Below are 26,865 nucleotides of genomic sequence, written 5' to 3'. Positions count from 1 at the left end.
GCTAAAGGCCAGCACGGTGGCAGCTGGTCAAAGAGCACTAGTGAAGCTGCCCAGCAGCCAGTCCCCATCAGGGGCCACTGTGCAGCCCTTGTCCCTCCCTGCCCCCCAGATGCCTTCCTATTCTGATTCCTCAAATTTCACACTGAGGAGGGCATTCCCTTGGTTTAGAGACAAATAGATTGCTAATAAACTTGTCAGTCATTAGCAACTGGTGAGTGAGACGCCCACACTCTCTCCTGGAAGTGGTTTTGATGGAGAGATTTGCTCAGAGGGCTCTGCTCAGAGGGCTCCTCCCCTTGAAGACAGCAAGTTGCTGATCTCCTGATTTGCTGACTGCCAGGCTCTGGAATAAGAAGGGTTAATTTTTCCTGCTTTAGTCCATGGGCAAAGGATGAAGAAAGAGGAAATGAGATAGCTGAGGGTTGGTTTTGCCTGCATTTTATCTATCTATCTATCTGCCTATCTATCTATCATTTTCTGTCTAGTTGTGTTCCATTAATTCCTAAGACTGAATATCCAGGGACCCTTAACCTCACTCTTAACAGAAGGGGATGACCATTTCAGTTCTGAGTTTTCTGGGAGCCAAAGCAAAAAGATCAGTGTAGGACTCTGTATTCACAGATAAAGACCAAGTATTTAGGAGAACAGCTTTTCCTGGTATTAAGAGTTAAGAGAGACTTTTCCCAGGAATGCTTACAGAGGTGACCCTGCAGGACACAGTGGCCAGCTGTTCTTAGCACGCTGCCCCGTGGATGGTCCTGCAGTCTCCTTGAGCACCAGTCAAGCCTGTCCCAAAGGTAAACTCCAAGGTGAAAGCGTCCCCGGAATCTGACCTAATCTAAGAACATAATTCAGCATATCTACCCTCTAGGCCGGCTTCCCTGGTGGCTCAGAGGTTAAAGCGTCTGCCTGCAATGCGGGAGACCTGGGTTTAATCCCTGAGTTTGGGAAGATCCCCTGGAGAAGGAAATGGCTACCCACTCCAGTATTCTTGCCTGGAAAGCCCCAGGGACAGAGGAGCCTGGCAGGCTATAATCCATGGGGTTGCAAAGAGTCAGACACAACTGAGCTGCTAAACAACAACAAGGCACATTCAAACACATGGAAAATAGATATTTTGGATGCCAGGATTTTCTGCCATAAAACATGGCTCCAGTAATTTAAGCCTAGAAAAATTTGGAAGCACAAATAACTAATTATCCAATAAAACCCTCCCAGTCATCCATAAACAATATTACTTCCTGCCAAGCCATTTGAGAAATATTTGCTGCAAAATACACCCCCAGAAAACAAATGATTTGATTCTATTTTATATCACACTGACTATAAATTGATTAAATGTTGAGGGGCATTTGTGGGAAATGATTTTTGTTTGAGGTAATAAACAGTCAACAGGGTCATATGTGATGAGCCCATTCCCAGGCCATTCCTAGCACAGAACTGGTACCCTCCCATTCTCAAGAGTGCTTAATGGTATCAGCAGTTGTGATTTTTGACTCTTTAAAATAGAAATGTTTATTTAAAAATAATTATCACCCAAGACTGTTATCATCTCTGTCCAGAGATGGTTTCTACTGATGCCCATTCTCCAAAGGATGCAAGTTTTGAGATGCAGGGTCTACAGAAATATCAGTGAACCAGGGATCTACACTGAGCTTATGCTGCAGAGACCAGCATTTTTTGTGGGTCCCGGAATATGCATAGGTTCACAGACCCCAGTCTGAGAATCAGTTACTTAGTCCACAGTTGATTCTGATCCAGAATCAGAGGCCAAGAGGCTATCCATGAAAACTGCAAACAAGCATCTTCAGAAAGTTACAGATAATATAGTAGTTAGTTCTAAAACAGCCACATTGAAAATCATGCAAAATACTGGTCTAAGAATTCTACACTTCATTTTTAATTCATTTATTCCTCTCAATGTTATTGGGCCCCAAACCCATGTTAGGCACTAGACTTATGGTGTTAAGCTAGATAGCCAGAGTCTTGTTCTCAGGAAACTTTCAGTCTATCGTGGGGAACACTGGCATTAAATAGGTAATCAATAGTGTGATAAAGGTTAGGGAGGCTGGTCTTGGGGTGGGGTGGGAGCCTCTATAGCAAGGGTCAGAGGATTTGTCAAAGAGGAAGACGGCATAGGTTTGGAAGACAAATATTATCAAGGCTATAATTCAGGGAGAGGAGGGCTGTTCTTTGAAAAGGAGGATTTGGTGGCATCCTGGGAGGACCATCCTGCGAGGGCTTCCCTGGTGGCTCAGACGGTAAAGCACCTGTCTACAATGCGGGAGACCCTGGTTCGATCCCTGGGTTGGGAAGATCCCCTGGAGAGGGAAATGGCAATCCACTCCAAAACTATTGCCTGGAAGATCCTATGGACAGAGGAGCTGGGTAGGCTACAGGCCGTGGGGTCGCAAAGAGTTGGACATGACTGAGTGGCTTCACTTTCACTTCACTTTGAGAGGACCATGTCCACGAAGTCTGCTGGAGATGGCAGGAACGGACAGATACAAAGGCTTAGAGATGACTCTTGTGGGAGATGAGGCACGCCCTCTTTTTGCCTCTTTTTGGTGCAGAGGAGAGCTCTTACCTGGATCTCGGCGTGATGGACCTGGGCCGCTGCCGTGGCCACTTGGTCCTCCAGGTCCGCCAGCTCGGTCTCATCCGTGCCGCTGTGGATGCACCGGGCGGCATCCTCTAGCTCGCTCAGCTGGCCTTCAAGTCCGTACACAGTGCCTGCAGCCAGGTACACCTGCAGAGGAGGCATGGCCTTTGAGCTCAGGCCTGTGGGCCCGGGACTGGTGGGGCCCTTTCAGGGGATGCTACAATTCAGGGGAGTGAGAAAGAATTAGACTCAACGTTGGGAAAAAGAGACAGGGAATCCCCCATTTATAAACATTCTTTACACGTAAGTGGTAACATAAGGTCTTGCCACCCCCTCACTGTCAGCCACACCTCCTCTTCCCCCAACCTTTCCTGCAAGAAAAAATAGTTTGCAAATTCTAAAAATATGATAAAATTGTATAAAAATACATGATATAAGCTACATAAATGGTGAATTTGTCCAGCAACTGTAACAACCATAGTATCAAGACAGAGGAAACAAGGAGAAAAACTCATGATGCAGTTTTCCCAATAAAAATTTTGGTTCATTTTAGTAATTTAGTTTTCCCAATTTAGTAATTGGGAAAAATTCAGAGAACACAAAAGAGGTGAAATTAATTTAAAACAACCACAAATTTTGAGTGAATCCTCTCTGAACAGGTACTATTAGCCTGGTTGAATCAGGTTAAGGGAATGAAAAGGAACCTGAAATTTGTAATACTCTATTTCTGAGAAAATAGTATGATGTTGAGAAGCATGTACAATCTGTTTAATGTAAGACAGCTGGTAGCGAATCCGCCTGCAGTGCCGGAGACCTGGGTTTGATCTCTGGGTTGGGAAGATCCCCTGGAGAAGGGAAAGGCTGCCCACTCCAGTATTCTGGCCTGGAGAATTCCATGGATTGTATAGTCCATGAGGTCACAAAGAGTCGAACACGACTGAGTGATTTCCACTTTCACTTACACTGAAAATTAAAGAGAAAATAAGATAAAGTAATTTGAGGGAAAATTAAAGGAAAAATTACTTTGGCTTATGAGTTTATAACGTGATTCTCATAAAAGTGGGCAAAGACTCCAAGCTTCCGCTGCAGTGGGCATGGGATTGATTCTGGGCCAGGGGTCTAAGATCCTGGATCCTGCATACCACGTGGCGAGGCCAAAAAACAAAAACATAGGCAAACGGAAAAGAAATCGTTGGAATAATTCAGGCCAAGGGATGCCGGACAGGGTGAATGAAACAAATGCCCCTTCAGCCTACTTAACAAGGTGATGAAACAACGGACAACACAGGAACCAGATGTATCTAGAGAAGGTAATTAATTAAAGAGAGATTCATGAGGTTTAATCAATGCATATAAAGCTCTAAACATGGAGAAGGAAATGGCAGCCCACTCCAGTACTCTTGCCTGGAAAATCCCACGGATGGCAGAGCCTGGTAGGCTACTGTCCATGGGGTCGCAAAGAGTCGGACACGACTGAGCAACTTCACTTCACTTCACTTCAAACATGTAATCACAGTCATTTTGAGTTGATCTGAATGATATGCACCGCCCCGTCTTTAACGGTTCTTTTAACTTGAGGTAAAAATATAACAGAGTTAGGCAATCCGAGAGCCGTGCACGGGGATCACTTGCACTCAGTGATGCTGAGTGTTGACGAGGAGGGCAAAGAGCCCTGAGATAGTCCAGCTCAGTCAATTCCTTGGCATGATTCGTACATCTGTGTGAAAACTGGCAACTTGACAAAACTTTTCAGTGTGGAACGAAAGCAAGTGCAGGTGTGATGAAAGCAAATTTGACTGTGCACCGCCAGACACAACTAGCTGGGCTGTGGGAGCTTCCAGCGGTGACCGTCTGGCGTCACTCCGGGTGATTCCCCGCTCACACCGGGGTCATACACCGAATGTCTGCTGGCCACCGCCCTACTGCAGTGTTCCCTTCGTGTGATATTTCTTTATCACACGAGTATTAGAGAACTTCTGTTTCCAAGAGATCTTCACAGTTTAATACGGCCATATGTTCTTCATCTTCAAAATAAGAAAAACTTTATTTTTGTCCGAAGAAGAAAATGATGAATATTTCAAAGCTATTTGAGGGGAGAAAAAGCTGTGAGCTTGAAAAATTACAGACAGAGAGAGAGGAAAGAAGGAGGAGAAGAGGAAGAGGAGGAGGAGGGAGGGGGAGAGAGGAGAAAGATCAAAGAGAAGGCAACGACAGTTTGAGTTTGGATATTATATTTTTGGTACCCACACCCAATACGGTGAGTTTATTTTGATATGACCATTTAAAACATAAACTGAGAGCTTTTCACAATGAACCAAAATTTGTAATTATGATTTAAATAAAATGAAGAATTTCAGTGTCTCAGTGGTTAAACATGACTTGACATAAGGTCTCATAACCTTGATATTTCCAGAAACATGGAAAACTAAATGTCGTCATACCCTATGGCCATATCAAACTCAATAGCATCTTGTTGTTCTCTCGCCAACATAGTCATCCACCAACATTCCGTATTTTCTCTGCCAAGACAAAGCAATATGAAATTGCTCCAAGTCCACAGCAAGGCCAGGATGTTCATCTTTTACTCTGTGTTCCCTGAGAGCCTGCTTTCCCGGCACTAGTGGGGTGGGGAGGTTCCGCGGTTTGGCACTGACTTACAAGCACCTGAAGGATTAGAGGAGGGAGACGATGGTCATGATGGTGATGACGATCATCACAGGTATTTATTGAGCCAGGGGGCTGGTGCCAGATTTCATGCCTTTATCCACCCTGCCCTACAACGGTGTGCTCAGTCATGTCCAGCTCTTTGGGACCCCATGAACTGGAAGCCACCAGGCTCCGCTGTCCTTGGGATTTCCCAGGCAAGGATACTGGAGTGGGTTGCCATTTCCTCCTCTAGGGGATCTTCCCAACCCAGGGATCGATCCCCTGCTTCCCACATCTCCTGCATTGCAGGTGGATTCTTGACGACTGTGCCACTGGGGAATCTATGATTACCATGATACTTAATCTCTATTGGAATGTTATGACGATTTGCAGTTCAAACTTTGGCCTAATGGCACTAGGGTCACTGTGGTTACAGACAGACATGATACTGGCTCTGTGGCCAGGCTGAAATAACAAAAATTAGCATGCTATATAATGAAAATGTTATTCTACTCTTAAAAATAACCCATTTGAAAACTGTTAACTTGGTATTGCTTGCTTAATTATGGTGCACTTTTGGCAAGAAATATGGTTACCACATCTGAGCAATCTACATCCCCTCCAAACGCTAGTCACTGATGCCTGTGACCCCACTGACTGGCTCCTGGTTCAACAAGCCTTTCTTAAACCGTTCAATGGACAAGAATAAGTGTTTCATTAAGGAAGGACATTATGGTCAAAGCACCTAGGATATAGAACGTTAAACAGATTTCTTATTGTAGAACTTCTCAGAGTCTTTAATGTGCTAACATGTATCTCAATTTTCCTAGAAAGAGTTTATGGGTTTCTCAAGTCTGTTTGACCTTAGAGCATCTTGTTGGACTTGGCTTCCATGAAATACATGTTAGGGGACTAAGGTTAAACAGTAGCAGATAGGATTTCTTTTCTTGTTCTCTGAGAGCAGAGAGCTATGATCACTTCTAGAAGGTCTGCCTCACCTGTGCTGTGGGGGCTGTTCAAGGGCTTTGAGAAGGAAGATCAACCTCCTCTGCCTGGTCTTAGATTGTGGGGCAGAGTGGAGTACCCCATGGCTGCCCCACTGAGCCTGCTACCACTAATTGCATACTACAGAGTATTTGGTATTGCCAAAAGTTTTAGAGCAGAAGTAAAAAACTAAGATCATGGCACCCAGTCCCATCACGTCATGCCAAATAGATGGGGAAACACTGGAAACAATGACAGACTATTTTCTTGGGCTCCAAAATCACTGCAGATGGTTACTGTAGCCATGAAATTAAAAGATGGGTGCTCCTTGGAAGAAAAGCTATGCCCAACCTAGACAGCATATTAAAAAGCAGAGACATTACTTTGTCAACAAAAGTCCATCTAGTCAAGGCTATGGTTTTTCCAGTAGTCATGTATGGATGTGAGAGTTGGACTATAAAGAAAGCTGAGCACAGAAGAATTGATGCTTTTGAACTGTGGTGTTGGAGGAGACTCTTGAGAGTCCTTTGGACAGCCAGGAGATCAAGCCAGTCAATCCTAAAGGAAATCAACCCTGAATAGTCACTAGAAGGACTGAGGCTGAAGCTGAAGCTCCAATACTTTGGCCATCTGATGCAAAGAACTGACTTCATTGGAAAAGACCCTGATTCTGGGAAAGATTGAAGGCAGGAGGAGAAGGGGACAACAGAAGATGGCATCACCGACTCAATGGACATGAGTTTGAGCAAGCTCTGGGAGTTGCTGATGGACAAGGAAGTCTGGCATGCTGCAGTCCGTGGAGTCACAAAGAGCCCGACATGACTGAGCGACTGAACTGAACTGAAAAGGAAGTTGAGGCTGTTCCTCCACTGGGTCTGTGGCTGGGAATTATGGGGTACCCCCGGTGGTCTCTGTCAGAGGAAGATCTTTAGATGGGGGTGTAATGGTGAGGGAGCCCACTCACCCTGCCCCCTCACAGCCCTGCATAATCCCACAAGGTGGCCATGGTGGGTTCCCCCATTCACACCACAGGTTTGAGAATGGTCAAGCTGGTTATTCTCTGTTGATCCCTAGATCCATTTTCCATTCTTCTCTGCTCTGTTCTGTTCTCTGTGAGGCTGACTGATACAAACTTTACCATCAAGGATCCCTTGCTGGCAGGGATGGGTTTCGCCAATGAGAAGATCAAAGGCAGGAGGAGAAAGAAGTTGGAGCCTCCCCAGCCCCTTTCCTTCCTGGAGTCCATGGCAATAGCCCCCACTAGGGGGTGCTCTTCCAGGCTCCAGCTCTCCCGGGGCTATAATGGCCTGGGGGTGGTGGCTGCTTCCTCCTACTGCTACTCTCTGGGCACTGTAGCATCTCTTAACCTTACCCAGACCTGAGTCAATACTCTCTTCCTGAAACTCCTCTCCCAGCCAGAGCCCTACTGGTACAGTAGGACCCTGTGCTTCAGAGGTCCCCAGGCATTCAATCTGAGAAACTGAGTCTCCGCTGTGTGTGTGCAGGGAAGGCTGGCATTGGTCTGAGGTTCCGCCCACCTTTAGGTGAGACAGAGCTGACTTTAGAACCAGGCAGCAGGTTAGAAGTGTCAAAGTTAAGAGACAAAGGAAATTCTAAAATCTATGTGTTGTTGTTCAGTCATGTCCAGCTCTTTGCAACTTCATAGGCTGAAGCACGCTAGGCTCCCCTGTCTTTCACTACCTCCTGGAGTTTGCTCAGTCTCATGTCCATTGAGTTGGCGATGCCAGCTAACCATCTCATACTTTGCCACCCCCGTCTCCTTTTGCCTTTAATCTTTCCCAGCATCAGGGTCTTTTCCAATGAGCCCATGCCCTACTTCCCCCAATTAAGTGGATTAACAAGGCAGTTCATGAAACAGATTTCACATGTGGATGTGACATATTCCATTTTACGTAGCTCTGAAATCTTCCTAAGTCTACATAAAGGTGGACATTCTCTTGCAAATCTTCTCTTTTATCTCAGAGTCTTGGTCTGCAGAGGCCAGTGTTCAGAAAGCAGACCAAGTGTGGCCGTTTCTATTTCTGCTGGTCCCTGGGCTCCTTGGCACAAAGGAGAAAGGCAGCAGAGGATGAGAGCAGGAGCGCTCTTTAGAACACAGACAGACAGAAGCCCTGGCTTAATTAAATCAGCTGCACCCAGAGGCCAGCTTAAGAATCAGCTCTGCCCTTCTCCTGCTGCTCGACTGAATTCCATCCTGGAAACAGCAGAGCAAGCGACCTGCCCACAGCTCTGTGATCTGGGGAACTGAAGAGATAAAGAAAAAAATCATCCCTTCCATGACTCAAAGACCCACAGAATTCAAAGGAACACAGATGTAGTAATCTCTTTAGAGGTGAAATTTGAAAAGCTGGACGGGGTAGGGAAGGAGGCAGAAGTAGGCAGTTAACTCTTTGTGAACAAGAGAGGCATCTTAGAGGGTCCGTACAGGGAGCAGGGAGCTGTAACCCCCAGCCTTCCACTGTTGGCCTTTCTGACATCCTGAATCAGTGGCTAAGAGGATGAGTTTTGGACTCAAAGTGTTAATGCACCCACAAAAAGAAACATGATGTACAATAAAAGGATCTTACATATGAAAACTCTGCCAAGGCCATTGTATTTTTCAATACACTCCTTAGAGGAAAAGAACAAGGCATGCTGTCTTTGTTTTCAGTGTGCCATGGGGACTGGCCGTTGTCATTTAAATCTGGATTATTTCATGCATTGTAAGTTTTTTGACACCATACTTTGTAAAAAGAAAATTCATCCCTTCCTGGTTAACCACATCTTTAATCTTTTCAACTCTGTGTGTGCAGGATTAGGGCTACTTGAGGATGAACAGCACCTGAAAGCATTGTTACAGGCATGTTTAAAGAACAGAGACCTGCACATTAGAAGTAAAACAGTGCTTTTAAAAATGTACCATATTCATCTGATGTAGTCATGTATTGGGCTTCCCAGGTGGCGCTGGTGGTAAAGAGACCATGGGAGGGGCCAATGCAGGAAACATAAGAGCCTCAGGTTTGATCCCTGGGTTGGGAAGATCCCCTGGAGAAGGGCTTGGCAACCCACTCCAGTATTCTTGCCTGGAGCATCCCATGGATAGAGGAGCCTGGTGGGCCACAGTCCATAGGGTTGCCAAGAGTTGGACACGACTGAAGTGAATGAGCCCACAGGCATGCATGCAATCATGGATCAGATAAGCATTTCTCGGGCACCTCCTCTGTGTCAGGCGCAGGACCAAGGGCGAGGGCTACTGATAGGTAAGGCAGCAGGTCCAGTTCTGTGGGAATTTATATATCTGGTTTCCAACTTGGGCATGACCGTGCCATAGTCTTCTCTCATGCCCCCGCTAAGATTTGACAATGGCTGGAGACACTTTCGACTGTCAAATCTCGGAGGGTGCAGCTTCCAGCATTGGATGGGCAGAGACCATTGGATACTGCCAAACATCCTATCCTACAATGCACAGGACAGCCCCCACAACAAAGAATTATCTGACCCAGAATGTCATTGGTGCTGATCTAATGGAAGATATATGAGTGAACTGAAAGGGCCATGAAGTGAGGCAGACACATGCGTAGGTTTTATGGGAATCCAAAGGGAGAGAGTCTTCCACTTTTCAAGTAAAACTAATCTGGTTTTTATTTTTTTAACTTTGAGTCATTTAGATTTGTTGTTTCAACTTCTGGCAAAAAATCTTTCTAATAACATTTTCTGGTTTCTGAGAATGCCATTCATTACAGCATCTCCAAATTAGGGTTGATTCTGTGGGTGGAAAGATAGAATCACCTGACTGGCTTTGATATTGGGACTATGCCAATTGTGATGGTAATGGAAGGACAGAAAAATCCATTACAAGGAGACCTATCTGTGAAGCACAGCAGACCAGTTGCAGTAACCTAAGCCCTGTTGGCAACCACTGTTACTCTCTGCAGTGGCACTGGCAACATTCCACATGGATCCCCACGGATCCGTTATATAATTTCTGCTCACTGCCCTCCCCACTCTCAAGCTGGGGTGTGCTTTTTTTGTTCTAATAACTCAAACCTCTGCAGAAGACTACCTTTGAGCTACTTTGAAAGTGAAAGTGTTCGTCACTCAGTCGTGTCCTACTCTTTGGGGCCCTTTGGACGGTAGCCGGCCAGGCTCTGCTGTCCATGGGATTCTCCAGGCAAGAATACTGGAGTGGGTTGCCATGCCCTTCTCCAGGGGATCTTCTTGACCCAGGGATCGAACCTGGTCTCCCGCATTGCAGGAAGATTCTTTACTGTCTGAGTCACCAGGGAAGCAGACAGTTTGCCTGCATGCAGAGAGACTGAGGTGCCTGCTGGTTGTAGGAAGGGCGGGTTTCTTTGCCTTAGGTCAGGACAACTCTGAGATGCAACTCACACTCCCAGGTTTGGGCTTACTCGCTAAAGTCATAGCTTTGCTTGATTTCTTCCCTCTCTCTAGTCCCTTATAAATAAGTCTTCCCTGGGAGCACTTCCCTAATAAATCAGTTGCATAGGAATCCTCATCTCGGGGTCTGCTTGCGGGGAACCCAGTCTAAGACCCTTCTGAGAATATATATGCTACGGCAGTGGTGTGTCTGTGTCCTTGGCCTCTGCAGTGAGTTACGTCATCAGCTCCTCCTTCACACATGTGTGCCCTAAGCAGAGCACATCCACATTGCCTTACATTTTCCTCCAGGGAAGTCAGCTGCTCATCCAGTCTCGCTTGGTCTGTCCCAAGAGGAAATGTCCCCTTCTCTCCATCAGGAGGGACAGGCGGGAACTCCCAGGGCCCTGCAGACTCAGCGATCAACTCCTCCGTGGCGTTGATGACTTTCAGGACTTCTGTGGAGATGTTGCAGAGAGAAACAGCAGAATACTTCTGTTTGGTCCAATAACAGAAGGGGACAGAAGACAAGAGCAACATTAACAATGACATGGAAATTCTGCATCATCATGGTGCTCATCATGAGACTGATTCTGTCATAACACACACCAACATCAATGCGCTGAAGGAATGAGGATCTCTAAAATATCTATCCAGTCTGAGGGGACTGAGAGGAGGCCTGATGTGACTTGGCTGAGCTTCTGTGGCTCACAGTGAATTATTTCAGATTCTTAGGGAGAGAGGAAGGGGAGCCCAAGTGGAAGTTACTAGGTCCTTTGCCCACTGCTGATAGTTTCATATTCATCACCTCATTTTCTGGATAATATTCTCTTTCCTCAGCAGACCTTCAGTCACAGACTGTGTCAAACTACATTCATGATGTAGTCCAATGGGTCGCTTTGTGGACAGGGAGTGAGGAGGCCTGGGCTCTAGGTCTGGCTGCAGTCTCATCCAGAGATGGGACCTTGGTCAGGCTACTTCCCATTTCTGGAACTCAGCTGTGTCATCTGTTCACTGAGAGGATCGGAAAGAGTTTCTCTGCGGCCGCTTGGTAGCCACTGTGTTGTTAGCTCACCCACATCTATTCTCAAGCCCATTCCTCCTTGCCTTCCTTCACCACTGAGGCTGAACAAGAAATACACTCCATTTCCCAGCCTCCCCTGCAGCCAAGGGCAGTCATGTGACATGGTTCTGCCCAGTGAGCCTGCAGGGAAAGCCCATTGGGGTTTCTAGCAAAGCTTTTGTTTTCCTAATCAGGTGAACAGATGCAGATGCTTTCCTGCCCCTGCCTTGATCATAAGTGTGCAGTTAGGAAGTCAACATGAGTGAGGATGATATCAAAATGCTGAGTCAGGTGGATCAGAAAGACTGAAAGAGCCTGGCCCACATAGACCCTGGATCCGCTGTACTGCTGTGACTCTCCCTGCCTCTGAAAATGCATGAGAAAAATAATTCCCTGCCTGGTGGAACCCTTGTGGGCCAGATTTTCCATTATTTATGGTTGAACACATTTCTGACTGACACAATTCACTTCTAGTTTTTGTATTCATGACTCAAAGTTATAATCAGTCCAGATCTGGGCCAAGGTCTTTGATGGAGTGGAGGTGCTTCAGCCACAGAGAATCATCTGCATCTTTGAGTTCATCTGAACATATAGCACCAAGAAATAAGAAGGAGATCAATGTGGCTTGGCAGTTATGGTGTCCATCTATAATCAGTTTCACTTAGCCTATCACAGGGTTTGCAAACTGGAAATTCAAATACTGCCCATTTCCAGGAAAGCCTGGAATGTATTAATGCCTTTGGTACCTCTCAAGGTATCTATCTGATTCATATATCTGGACCAAATATTAATGATAGCTCTGGCTTGATCTTGCAAAGTTTGTTTTTCCAAGTAAATTCTACTACAGGTTTTATCTCACTAAAGGAGGTTTTCAGTGGTTCTGCAACTTCGCTAGGAAATCAAAGTGTCTAAGTGACAAGTCTGTGGCTGAGTTCACAGTCTAGAAGCTGGCTCTGGGCTCTGGCACATGGTCTCATACTAGAGTCTCACCCTGGCATCTATCAGCCACCCTAGGGTTAAGGCACATGTGCTCAGAGGGCAGCTCTCCAGTCAGTCTGTTCTATAATAGCTGCTTGACTCATCCAAGAGTTATGCTTCTTTTGGTTCAAGGGACTTCATTACATACCAAACAATCAGTCTGAGTTATCAGGAAAATGAGAGGGAGGGAAGGCAACGCAGATCCGCCAGACGAAGGGTAGGGTCCGAGGGAGACCAAGCCAACTTTTCACCTTAGGAAAGACTTGCAAAGGCTGTACTCCATTATCCAGAATCCTGTAACTCAATGTTTTAGAGATGACCTGGACCCACACTGTTTTGGCATGAAGTAACCACCATTGTTTGCTGAAGTCCATTTTAGAAAAGGCAACACTGTACATATGAAAACAGACTTGTTACCCTTCTCTGAATAGATAAAGCTTGTATTTAGAAAGCTTGCTCTTTATTTGGTGGAAGAGGTGCCTCTGTACATCTTTTGAGAAGAAAGACATGTAACTAAGGGATTCAGAAGAGAAGAGGTTAGATGGTAGCATGATGGAAGGGCAAGTAGGAACATTAACACACACCTCCCATTGGTCCTGGGTCATTAAAGGGCCAAGGACCTAAATGAGAAGGACATAAGAGGTGCTTAAACAGAGTTATCTGTGTCTTGACACCCACAGAATACACAATATCAAAGTGATGAGCTGGACATCAGGGTTGCGTGGTAGGCATTTTTCCTTTCCATCCATAAATAGCCTTGTTTATTCAATCATAGGAGTTGCCAGCTGGAAGCCAAATAGTGCCTAGAGGCATGTGGGTTTGTTTTTTTTTTCCCCTGATGAGAACGCTTTCTGTGAGATTTGCACCTCCCAGTTCTCTGCAGTCCCTGCCACTAACTCGTCTACATCTTTTATTGGGGGTTGGTGATGTGCTGACTCTACCCCAGGTGCTGGGAAGAAGCACTGAACAGTCGGTGAAGTCCCTGCCCCCATGGGGTGCCTTCAGCTCCACCCAGGTGACTTAACACGGTGACATACTTTCCTGACCCCCTGAAAGTATTTAGGTTTGTCATTAATTGAGAGTGAGCAGTCACTGGCAGTTGGTCTGTGGAGAGCACCAGAGTTTCGCTCACAAGGTCTGTGGTCCCATTCAGAAGGCAACTAGCCTCCAGCTCGGGAAGGGACTGAAAGAAAAAAATTACATGGAAACTGGACAAGATCACTCTGGTTGGTTGGTGTCCCAGTTCAGCTCTCTACTGGGAAACACAAACTGGAACCCATGAGCACTTGGAGGGAATTGATCCCATCTCTAGGAAATCGGATGTTTCTTGCCTGTTCTACAGGAGTGTTTCTGACTTGCTTAGACGTGAGCACAGGGCAACTACTGGGAGTGAAGATAAGCGGGATTTAATTAGCTGTGTGCTAGGAGCAGGGCACCCAGCCTCCTCATTCCTTAGTTAACTCACTAGCCCAAGAAGAGATTTGTCACAAGGCTCACACTGTCTTGTTATGTAAATGTCCTGTTCCCTGCTCAGTCTAGATTTAAAAGTCGAAAAGCACCGTCTACAATTGTGTGAAATAAAGCTATATTTAGCGCCGGACAGGGTTTTGTTCAGATGAAAAAGCTGGTGAGGATTCAGAGGTGCTGGCAGGGAGCCCTGTATGGGGGAGAAATGAAAATCTAAAGCAGCCTTCCTGCTTTATTGCTTACAGCCCCAGAGACACGAGCCGAATGGCACAAACAGAGCATGATCCCAGAGCCAGAGAGGGCTTTCTACGATGGCAGCTGACACTACTCCGCACTTTCATTGTAAGATGGATCAAATGTGACAGGTCCATGGTATCAGATAAGGGAGAGGGGAGAGTGTGAGAAAATCAGCTGACAGAATAGGGGCCACTGCAGAACAGGAAGGCTGGACTCAAAGACACTCATGGCCAAGGGCCCCACAGATGGCAGAATGAAAACGGCCAGTGTGGGAGAGTCGTAACCAAATTCAACCTTCTGGCGATCAAAGAAACACAAACAACAAATTTACTAAGTGCCAGGTAGATGCACGATTCCTTTCAAATGCTCCAGGTAGCCAATCCTGCTTTTCCAGGGTGCAACAGGGGCTTTCAGGTGTTGACCTGGCAGATATGTATTTCTTGTGAGGCACCGACACTCCCCAGTCTCTTGACCACATGCGGTCACCACTGAGAGCCTGGGTGTCCACCTCTAGGGTCCGGTTTGTGTCACAGCCCTTTGTGGAACACTGAATCCATAATATCAACTTCACAATCACCAGAGTATAACCAATAGTCGATGCTTGGGGTACAGAAGGTGATGAGAAACCTCCAGTGTTTCCTCCATCACTCACCAATGAGGCAATGAAACAAGTGTCCATCTCAACAAAGACTCAGCTTCCTGCTTGACCGTAACCAACAACAGGACCAGTTCAGACCTTTAAGGAGCCGATATACCACTCTGAGGTGGGAGCCCGCCCCAGTGGCCATGTCAATGGACTGGAGGAAGAAGACCATGTCAGGACCCAGTCTTAAATCCCACCTGGATCTTTTCTCTTCTCTCTGAGGACCGCAGGGCAGAGCAGACTCTGCCTTTACTTTTTGTCTCACTACCCACAAACTGATTTTTGCCTTTTCATACTGTTCATGGGGTTCTCAAGGCAAGAATACTGAAGTAGTTTGCCATTCCACTTCTCCAGTGGACCTCGTTTTGTCAGAGAAGACTCTTGGAGTGCGAGGGGAGCAAACCACTCAATCCTAAAGGAAATCAACCCTGAATATTCACTGGAAGGGCTGATGCTGAAGCTCATGCCCTTTTTCTTCCTATAAAAACATGTTTCTGGAACAAATTCTCCCTCCCTTCACTCTTCCTTATAAACAGTTTTCCAAAGACTCGCAGCATGTAAAGTGTCACCAGGCGGAGATTCTGAGTCTTTAGAATTCAAAAGAAGAAAATATCTCCATCCTAAACACTAGATATCCCTGCTTATTTGCAACCCTTGCAAATTCTCCTGAGAATGTTCCAGTATCGTCATTCATTTCAAAGCTTTGTGTTGGACAAAGAACTACAGACTCATTCCAAGCTGGGATAAGCATGCATGCTCCTTGCCAGAGTGGCCCAAGCTTGTGAACGTGTGGGCAGCAGGGGCTCCTTAGGTGCCTGGCTTAATAGAGAATAGGGTGGAATGTCGGAGGGCTAATCCCAGGTCCAGCTCCACCCTTGGGTGTGTGCGTGCACGTGTGTCTGCCAGTCTCAGCTGCACCAAATCAGATCCAGTGTCTGGCTGTGTGGTGAACTGGGATAGTGACAAAGGCCTGGGGCATCTATTCATGTGACCTGATGTAAGCCTTGATATGACAGCGCTTAATACAATGTGGGGAAAAAATGCTTTGAGGATTAAATGATATGTTCAGATTTCTGGGGCAGAAGAGGGAATTTCTTAGTTTCACTTCAGGGATGGTTCTGACATCTATCAGTTCAGTTCAGTCGCTCAGTTGTGTCCGACTCTTTGCCACCCGTGAATCACAGCACGCCAGGCCTCCCTGTCCATCACCAACTCCCGGAGTTCACTCAGACTCACATCCATCGAGTCGGTGATGCCATCCAGCCATCTCATCCTCTGTCATCCCCTTCTCCTCCTGCCCCCAATCCCTCCCAGCATCAGAGTCTTTTCCAATGAGTCAACTCTTCGCATGAGGTGGCCATAGTACTGGAGTTTCAGCTTTAAGATCAATCCTTCCAAAGACATCCCAGGGCTGATCTCCTTCAGAATGGACTGGTTGGATCTCCCTGCAGTCCAAGGGACTCAAGAGTTTTCTCCAACACCACAGTTCAAAAGCATCAATTCTTCATTGCTCAGCCTTCTTCACAGTCAAACTCTCACATCCATACATGACCACTGGAAAAACCATCTGACACCTATAATAAGCCCTAAACACGTAGAAGCTGAAGGGGCATTGATATTAGGGTTTTTGGGAGATTTAAAAGCGGGCAAAATGCTTTGAGGTCCATGGATCCATGACACATCAGCAAGGTCTTGCAACAGGCCTCCTTTATCCATTGGGCTCAGCAGGTGTGGCACTTAGGGCCCATCATTCTTTTAGGGGGCGCATGAAAATGTTTTACCTTCTTTGAAAATTGGAAGGAAAAATGAATTCTTAGGTCTCAGCATGTGTCTTAAATACATTTTGTTGTTGTTCAGTTGCTCAGTCGTGTCTGATTCCTTGCGACCCCATGGTGACTACAGCATGCCAGGCTTTCCTGTCCTTCACATCTCCTGGACTTTGCTCAAACTCATATCCATCGAGTCGGTGATGCCATCCAACCATCTCTTCCTCTGTAGTCCCCTTCTTTTCCTGCCTTCGATCTTGCCCAGCATCAGGGTCTTTTCCAGTGAAGTCAGTTCTTTGTATCAGGTGGCCAAAGTATTGGGGCTTCAGCTTCAGCATCAATCCTTCCCTTCCAGTGAATATTCAGGGTTGATTTCTTTTAGGATTGACTGGTTTGATCTCCTTGCTGCCCAAGGGACTCTCAAGCATTTTCTCCAACACCACAGTTTGAAGGTATCAACTCTTCAGTGCTAAGTGTTTTTTATTGTCCAGCTCTCACATCTGTACATGACCACTGGAAAAACCATAGCTTTGACTAGATGGCCCTTTGTTGGCAAAGCAATGTTTTTGCTTTTTAATATGCTATCTAGGTTTGTCATAGCTTTTCTTCTGAGGAGCAAGCGTCTTTTAATTTCATGGCTGCAATCACCATCTGCAGTGATTTTGGAGCCCCAGAAAATAAAGTCTGTCACTGTTTCCATTGTTTCCCCATCTATTTGCCATGAAGTGATGAGACTGGATGCCATGATCTTCGTTTTTTGAATGTTGAGTTTTAAGTCAGCTTTTTCACTCTCTTCTTTCACCTTCATCAAGAGGCTCTTTAATTCCTCTTAGCTTTCTGCCATAATGGTGGTATCATCTATATATCTGAGGTTATTAATATTTCTCCTGGCAATATTGATTCCAGTTTGTGATTCATCCAGCCCAGCATACGTAATACATAGTATTGATCTTTATACCAACATAGTTGTAAAATATGGTTTTCAATGTTTTTTTTGTGGAGGAAAGTGTTCACAAAGGCAGAAGTGCTCAGGCCCACAGAAGTCATCAGCTGGCTCTGGTCCTGCTGATCTGGAGCCTCTGTGGAGGCGTCTAGCAGGGCCGGTTCCTGGGGTGGATGTGGGCAGCAACAGCCTGGTGAAGGCCCTGAGCAGGCGGGCCCCTAGAGGAGGATCATGAACACGTGGGAGACCCTCGCCCTAGATTCCCGCACCTAATGGAGAGAGATAGTGGGAATGAGTGGGTGCGCTGGTCTTGTGGTTTCCTAGTGGAGATGGATCCTAAGGTGACCTCCTCACTGTGTACACACCAGGCCATGAGGCTTAGGAAATTCAGGTTACGCTGTATGACTTCGGGGATATAATCTCTCTGAGCCTCAGCTGTGAAATGGAGATAACACCATCCAGCTCAAGGGGTTTTCCAGAAGATGGAATCAGTCCGAACACAGAGCTGTCCACATCTACTCAAACCTCTCCCCCGTGCCCTGCTGGCTCAAGGTGGGCACATGACTGGTAAGGGCTAGTGGCTTAGACACCTTTTATTATGTACTGTGTTCTTGAAACAACTTTCCTTGCTTACTTGTCTTCTTTTTTTCTCAATACCTTTAAACATTATTTATTTGCTTATTTTAGCTGTGCTGGGTCTTCGTTGGTGCACGGGCTTTCTCTAGCTGTGGCGAGCGGGGGCTACTCTTTAGTTGTAGAGTGTTGGCTGCCCATTGTGCTGGCTTCTTTTGCTGTGGCTCCCAGGCTCTAGAGCACAGGCTCAGTGGTTGTGGCACACGGGCTTAGTTGCCCCGCAGCACCTGGCATCTTCCCAACCAGGCATCAAACTGGTGCCTCCCGCACTAGCATGCAGATTCTTAAGCACTGGACCACCACAGAAACCTTTACTTGGTGTTTCGAAAAAATGCTTTTTAAAACTTTTTTTTACCAAAAAAAAGTTATGCTTTGCTGCTGTTTCCCAATTTTTTTCTCTTGCTGAGTAAGAATATTTCTTTAAAAAGCTGCCATGCTGTAGCATTGTCTGCCCTCAGCATAATTTCATAAAGAAGAGATACCGTAACACCTGGAAGTGGAAGACGTAATATCAGAATACAGAACAGTCTGTCCTAAGAAGCAACAGGAGGCAACCTGCCACTGACACACACACGTGCGCAGGACCCTCTGTTTCCTGGTAGTGAGCACACGGAACCATGTGTGCTGACAGGCAAGAAAAACCAGGTACGCCATGGCCTAGCTGGGCAACTGAACAAGCCAGGCACTCAAACATCATCTGCTGTTTCCTATCATCACTAATTTAATTCAGGCCTTCAGGAGGCATCTGCTCTCTGCCAGGCACTGCCCTGGGCCCTGCAGGGGATGCAGAGTTGAGTAAGCATGGCCCCTGTCCTCAGGGGGGCAGAGACAGGAGATGGGTAGGAAGACCCCCAGCAGACAGCAGGAGATAAGTCCTATTCTACCCTGGGAGCCACAGGCTGAGACCTGTAGAGAGACAAGCAGGTTCCGTTAGCATGTGTCTTTGGAGTGTGTCTGGAAGCACTAGAAAGATGAGCAGGATACTTCCGGCTGAAGGGAGGAAAGACCTTGGAGATGAGGCGGCATGACGCGCACCGGGAATGGCACTGCAGTCCAGGGTGTGCAGAGGATGACTGATGGGAAAAGAGAGGGAGGCCTGGTCCCACAGCACCCTGAAGGCCAGGCTCAGCGGTTTGCATCTTGAACAGCTGGTGATTCGGCACCGTCGCAGGTTTCCGCTGCTGTTATCCAGAGCTGTCATTTTTGTTGTTTAGTCTCTCAGTCGTGTCCGACTCTGCGACCCTGTGGACTGCAGCACGCCAGGCTTCCCTGTCCTTCACCATCTCCTGGAGTTCACTCAAACTCATCCATTGAGGTGGTGATGCCATCTAACCATCTTGTCCTCTGTCATCCCCTTCTCCTCCTGCCTTCTATCGTTCCCAGCATCAGGCCCTTTTCCAATGAGTCAGCTCTTTGCATCAGAACTGAAGAATGAAGAGCTGTCATTTACTGAGTGCTTACTGCGTACCAGGCTCTGAGAGCCTCATTTAATCTAGGAACCTCCCTATGATGTAGGAACTATGACTACTCTGTCTTACAGATGAGGAACTGTGCTTAGAGAGGTGACGTGGTTTGCCCTGAAGGAGCCAAGACCCACACCCAGGTCTGCCCCATTTCAGAGCCTAAGTTTTTAACATGCCAACTTGAGAGGCTGAGGCTTTAGGAAGGTAATTCTGATTGCTAAAGGAAGGACAGACTTAGGGCCTGGGAGAATCAGAGGCAGAGATGAGCGTAGGACATGATTGCTGCAGCTTGACTCCCAGGTCGCAAGGGCTGAGGTGGGGCAGCTGCCGTGGGAAAAAATGGATGAAAGGTACGCTGTTCTGTCAGGAGAACGGGAAGAACGCTGTGGCCATGGAGCGAACAGGGACAGGGCGAGATGCTACTGCGCTTTCCAGCTGAGGGGTCTGGAAGAAACTCATGCCATTCAAGGAGATTTAAACATCGAGAGAGAGAAAATCTCATTAGACTTTTGAAATAAGGAAAAAAACATAATATTCCAAAGCTCCTTTCTCACAGCCCAGGAGACAGAGTGATTGCCAGGTGTCAAACTGGAATAACTCCCAAATCACTGATTCAGTCTATATTTTGAATCTAGCTATTTTTCTCTTTGCCTGTAGGGCATGCAGGATCCTAGTTCCCTGGCCAGGGATCAAACCCACAGCCCCTACATTGGAAGTGTAGAGTCTTAACCACTGAACCACCAGAGGGAAGTCCCTGAATCCAGTAATTCTGATGTCAAGACTTCTGTGCAGGTTTTTGGGGTAGGGGAACAGTCTTCGTAGTTGGCTTTAGTAAAAACAAGAACAGGGTACACAGGCGGGGCTCTCCAGTTTTCCTTTCAGCCCTGTGACAAATGGATGTTCTTTAAGGGGCGAGCAGGGGACTGTGGACATCTCAAATAACAGAAAAAAGCTTTAACAGAACCTTCTAAAGACATGTTGGCTCCCATGAAGGAATTACAGGCAGAGGAGAAAAGTCTTCAGTGTTCAGGTTGCGTAAAATGCATACAGGACCTCACCTTCTCTCCTGGGGTATCTTGCTCCTGAGAAAGCCCTTTGAGGGGAAGCGAGAATGAAGGAAGGATGCCAGCTCAGCGTTAATGTACGTCCCTGCTGTGCCGGGTCTGACCCCAGATTGTTCAAGGTTTCATGTAACCCTCACAACAACCTTACGTGGAGTTTGTTTTCATCCCATCTCGAGAGAGGAAGAAACCGCGGCTCAGGGAAGAAGACGCATGGCTGGGACTGGAGCCCAGAGACTCTGGTCTCTGAAGCCCACGCTCCTTCCCACCAGCCACACCACCTCCTCCACCAGCATAATTCCCGGGACGTAACAGACTGCAGAAAGTGACGGAAGAACAGAATCTAACTGAATAATGAAATCCATGAACAACAGAGAGACTGGCCTGCAGCCTCCACCAAGTGACACCAATCAGAATGAGCTTGTCGATTTGTATGTGCTGTGTGCTAAGTTGCTTCAGTTGTGTCCAACTCTTTGTGATCCTATTGTAGCCCACCAGGCTCCTCTATCCATGGGATTCTCCAGGCAAGCATACTGGAGTGGATTGTCATGCCTTCCTCCAGAGGATCTTCCTGACCCAGGGATCGAACCTGAGGTTCTTTACCACTAGCACCATCAGGAAAAAAATGAAAGTGATAGTCGCTCAGTGGTGTCTGACTCTTTGCGACACCATGGACTATACAGTCCATGGAGTTTCTCCAGGCCAGAATACTGGAGTGGGTAGCCTTTCCCTTCTCCAGGGATCTTCCCAATCCAGGGATCAGACCCAGGTGTCCCACACTGCAGGCAGATTCTTTACCAGCTGAGCCACAGGGAAGCCCATGTTGATTTGTACACCAGTGAGCAAGCCACACACCCAAACCTGAGATCTCCCGAGGGACCAGCTCCTGCTCTGAGCCTTGCTGAACCTACCTGAGGTGGAGCCTCCAGGGCAACCAGAGTGAACGAGAATGTGGTGTCTGAGGAAACCTGCTCCAAATGTGATCCAGACTTCGCAGCCTGCTCATTACTGTTCTGTCCCACGTCACAGGTGCTGCCTTGGCTCTCTGAAATGCTCCTATCAAACCACCAGAGCAAGCAAGGAAATTTGTCCAAATGCCCTGATTTCATGTATTTTTTTTCTTCCTCAAAGGTAAGAAAAGAAACTCCATATGTCATCCTAAATAGATGACAGAAATCTGTTAGAAAAATTCAGTGCAAATATGTTTCAGTTCTCATGAAACATAAGGCGCTCTGGCGATGCCTCTACCACCCGTCAAAATATATTCTCCATGAACAGACTCACGTCCCCAGAGAGTGACTTGATGAAAGAAGGTGACACAGAATTGTGGAAAGAAATTGGAGCACGGACCTAATAAATTAGCATGTGTAATCAACTTCGACATGAAATGTAACAGAGATTAGAGAATGGACCTCTAGGGGTGTTTGGGTTCTGAAATCATCTAGATTTTGATGGTCAAAGTTATATGTGAAAAAAGTAAGATTATTTTTGGTGGTGATGATTGAAATGAATTTTTAAAAGTCTGTTATTTGCACATTTAGTTTAGTTATGGAGCTAAACCCACTGGTCTGTATGTCTCTCCAAGTTATTTTCTCTCCCTTCCTGGGTGGAGTCCCTGTAGTCTGATGTAGGCACCTGAGCATGGCTGCTCCAGGACCTGGTGACGATGAGAGAGGAAGGGAACGCTGGGGCCACTGCCTTTGACCAAACCTGCCCGGGGCAAGTCTTCAGCAGCAGGACTCCCTCCCTGACTGTGGTACCCCTGGTCGTCGATCTCTTTCACTTTTTGCCCTCTGGCTGTTCTTCAGAAAATCAGTTCCTGATACTCACTGGAAACACTTCCCCGTGGCTATCGGTAAACAGGGTTCTGCCAGGGCGCGTGCTTGGCTCTGAAGTAGCCTGGTGACACAGGAAACCACCTTCCACGTTCACTTGGGAAGGAGGTGGCACCTGGCAACCAAGGGGATCTTCATAAATGATAGGATCCTCCTGCTGAAATCTTTCCAGGTTCTTCCTGTCTCACGCAGAACAGAAGCCGATATCCTCTGCACGGCCCACGTGGCTGGTTTGCTCTGGCCCCTACCTTCTCCTCATCTCTTTCCTTGGCTACGTTGCCCCAGCTACTCTTCATCTTTAGGCGGTTCCTTGAACTTGTCAAGGTCATTTCCACCTTAAGGCCTTGCACGTATTTGCCTGGAAAGCCTTTCCTTTAGATCTTTGCCTGACGTTTTTCTTCTTGTCCTTTGGGTTTCAGTGGAAAGCACAGTCAGTCAGAAAAGTCAGGACCTTCGAGGACACATCCTCCTCCCAGCTCTATTCACGACTGTCCTGCTGAATCTTCTCTTGGGCACCGGTAACTGTGCACAACATCCGCTGTGTGTGTTTACATACTTCTCAGCTGTCACCCCTCAACAGCAGGGAAATTCCACCAGAGCAGGGACCTTTCCTCGCCAGTCCCTACTGTATTATTCTAGCTCTTAGAATAGTTCAACAATTATTTGTTGAACAAATGGTAAATGAATAGGGATTCAAACTCTAGAACTTGTGCTACCGCTTCTCACGGGAAGTTGGCACCTTTTCCGTTGGTGTCTCCTGTACACAATGCTGGGCCTGCCAACCAGGGATGGCCATTCATTCCTTCGTTTGGGTGAACACTAAGGACCTTCCTCTCCTGCCACATCACGTCCTCCCAAAGAACAAGTGCACATATGTCTCAACACATTTATTAAAAATTGATCTCTGCCTGACCAGGGGTAAGAGGTGGGTGGGTGGTAAGTAGGAGATAAATCATGAGTTAAATTAAGAATATTCTAGACCATACTTCTGAACTAGTTCATTGCATCCTCTACTAATATCTCATAAGTTTAATTACTCTACCTTTAAAACAAAATGTACTATCGTAATAGGTCCTCTTTATTTTTCTAAAAATTTCTAAATTATTCTTTATTTTATCAGATGATTTTATGAATCCTTTTGAAAAGTTTAAAAACTTCTGGTTCAGATTTTTATTTGAATTACACTAAATGTCTATCCTCATTTTGGAAGAATTCTTCTTTGCATGGTCTTTCCTACCAGCAAACTGGTAGGTTTCTTAGAGATCTGCAGTTTTCTTGTGAAGTTTTAACTTCATTTTTTTTTCCTATTATGGATGGATTGTTGTTTAGTTGCTAAGTCATGTCCAATTCTTTTGTGACTCCATAGGCTGTAGCCCCCCCGGCTCCTCTGTCCAGGAGGATTTCCAAGCAAGAATACTGGAGTGGGTTGCCATTTCCTTCTCCAGGGGATCTTCCTAACCCAGGGATTAAACCTATGTCTCCTGCATTGGCAGGCGGATTCTTTACCATTGAGCCACCAGGGAATTTCTGTTTTATCTCCCCACCCCTCCAATCTAGTTTGAGATTCATATCTGTAAATCTTAGTTATGAAATGGGGAGTTCTCATGGAAACCCCAGAATCCCTTGAGCTGTGCTGTATATTGTGCTGAATGATCTGGATTCATGAATAGACCTGCTCCTACTAGAACCTTTTCTTTGAATAAGATGAATTTTTGTTTTGCATTCATTTGCATCAAATTTGCTATATTCTATTTTTTTAAATTGAAGTTGATTTACAATGTTGTGTGAGTTTCAGGTATACAGCACAGTGCTTCAGTTAAACATATCTATCTATCCTTTCTTGGGTTCTTTTTCATTATAGGTTATTACAAGATATTGAATATAGTTCCTTGTGCTATATCATAGGTCTGAATTGTTTGTCTATTTTATATTTAGAGCACAGAGTTGCTGTTTTCTTTTACAGGTTCTTTGTAACTCCGGTAAATGATTTTGATCTCTGATTTTACCCTGGGGATCCTTTATATTTCTCCACACAGTTTTCTCCCATTCTATGCAACAGCTATTTCAAACCCTCTCCACAATCCTGACAATCCAATTTCACCATCACCTCACTTTCAGAAGGCAAACTTGCCTTCCTAAGCCAAACCTGAGTTCTAAAGAGTAAATTTAATACATTTAGAAGTGAGAAAATGCAGAAACAAAGGAAAACAGTCAAGCAAGACAAAATAATAGTTTAGCCATTAAACAAAGTCAAAGACCTTTGGTTCCTCTCAAGGGCTATAGATAATTTTCTGAGCCATGTCCTTTGAGCTGTTTTGCAGACACTGAAACCCCCATCAGGTGGACCATGTTTTCTGCGTGCTGACCACCATCATGAAGGCCCCAGACAGGATGGAGTCAGAGGGTTGATGATGTTGATTCCCGATTACCTCACCAACAACCAATCAGAAGAACGTATATGAGCCAATCATGCACCCTGCAACCCTCTCCCTCACCTTGTCTTTGAAAACCTTTCCCTGAAAGCCAGCGGGAGTTCCCGCCTTTTGAGCATTAGCCATCCCCACTCTTGCTTAGAGCTCTGCAATAAACACTTTCTTTCACAACCCGGTGTCAGTGGGTTGGCTTTACTATGTATGTTGCTTCAATAAGTGGGGCAAGGGGTTTGGGGAGGCTTAGAACATAAAACAAATTTTGTTCATCTTCCTAAACATCAAATTTACCCACTTACTTATATCTGGACCATTCTGACTTTGCTGTTCCAATGCTGACACCCCGCCTGAGTTCTGGACCTCATCCCCTCCATTTTTCCAAAACTCCCTATTGTTGGACACTTAGGTTGCTCCAGAGTTTTCCTGATATAAAAGTATAACACTCAATGAACTGCACTGTGATATACCCTTGGCTGCTTGTCTAGTTATTCCTTAGGATAAATGATCGAAAGTCTATTTGCTGGATCAAAGGGTAAGCACACTTTGATTGCTTTGAGTTACCAAGTCAGCCGTGCTAATATGCGCTACTTTCTGTGCATTAGACTGCCAGGTCCTCTGAACTCTTACCAACATAACTTATCGTCCTTTTTAATCACTAATTTGTTAGGCAAGTGGCATTTCATTATTTCAATTTGCATTTTTATTGCTTGTCTGAACAAATGCTAAACTTTGCCCTGTTCGTGGCTGCCTTCCCATTGCCTCAGTGTGCTTCTGCTGAATGGGAAACATGAATGCATGTACAGAGCATATGCCAAGTTCTGGGCTGGGTGTTGCATTGAATACAGTTGAGATATAATGAAAATTGAATATTTTTTCATATGCTTATTGGTCATTTACCTTAATCTTTTTTGTTTTTGGTCAATTGTCTGCTTATGTAGACTGCCCTTTTATCTACTAGCATTATGAGACTATTAATTCTCAAGGGCTTAGCTCATCTTTTGCCTAGAAAGGAAGATGTTCTGCTGAAGTCCTCATGATCCAGGAGAGAACCCAGAACTCTCTTCCCAACCTCAAAGTCCCCTACCCCAAACACGGAGGACAAGAGTGTGGGGATGAAGGAGGCCAGTGACAACCCAGTGAGATGAAACTTCATCTGTTCAAGCACTGTGGATAAAAGCTGTAGCTCTAAGTGGTAAAGCTTCTATTTTTCCCTACAGCCAGTTGTTTAATAGAATCTTAGAAAAGAGGTGTTGATTCCTCAACAGGCATAAGGCCTACTGAGATCAGTGCAGCTTGTAAGATGCAAGTTAGGATTGAACCTTACATTCAAATTAGCACCAACTAAAGACGGAGACATGCTTCTCAAATCATGCTACCTCGAGTGAGAGACACTGAACCCTCATGTGGATGGTGAGCCGTTTTACAAGGATGAGACATGTGTGGACAGTTCTTGACTTTATGTCAACACTGTGATAGCCACAAGTGTTTCACAACACGTTAAGCTGCAGAGACCTTCAGCTCTGGGCTTTCTTAGACAACAGTCAATCTGTTTGCTTGACCACTGACCACGACTGTGTTTCTATGTGACTTGATATAATCAAGGAGGAGTGGCTGTGAGAAGATGTACAGATTTATCTCTTATTTGCAGAGAAAGGCACTTATTACTTTTTGCTCAGTACTTTGATGAGAACTATTTCATGAACCTGTGGATAGGGGAGATACCTGCTGGTCTGTGACT

The 26,865-nt window shown here is 45.9% G+C and overlaps 1 protein-coding gene across 3 annotated transcripts in view; it reads right to left on the bottom strand.

The window, feature by feature from the left end:
* Window positions 1–26,865, bottom strand: part of MYRIP (myosin VIIA and Rab interacting protein) — a 218,161-nt gene that overhangs the window by 9,515 nt on the left and 181,781 nt on the right. For all 3 annotated transcript variants that reach the window (XM_027958035.2, XM_042236531.2, XM_060402094.1), the window contains exons 12-13: window positions 10,910–11,104; window positions 2,588–2,749 (exon numbers count right to left, since the gene is read on the bottom strand). In XM_027958035.2, coding sequence (XP_027813836.2) covers window positions 2,588–2,749; window positions 10,910–11,104 — 357 coding nt within the window. The remainder of the gene's footprint in view (window positions 1–2,587; window positions 2,750–10,909; window positions 11,105–26,865) is intronic.

Source organism: Ovis aries, chromosome 19 (genome assembly GCF_016772045.2).
Source record: "Ovis aries strain OAR_USU_Benz2616 breed Rambouillet chromosome 19, ARS-UI_Ramb_v3.0, whole genome shotgun sequence".
NCBI classification, from domain to species: domain Eukaryota; kingdom Metazoa; phylum Chordata; class Mammalia; order Artiodactyla; family Bovidae; genus Ovis; species Ovis aries.
The sequence above is the reverse complement of the archived record's forward strand: the minus strand, read 5'-3'. Positions and strand labels throughout refer to the sequence as shown.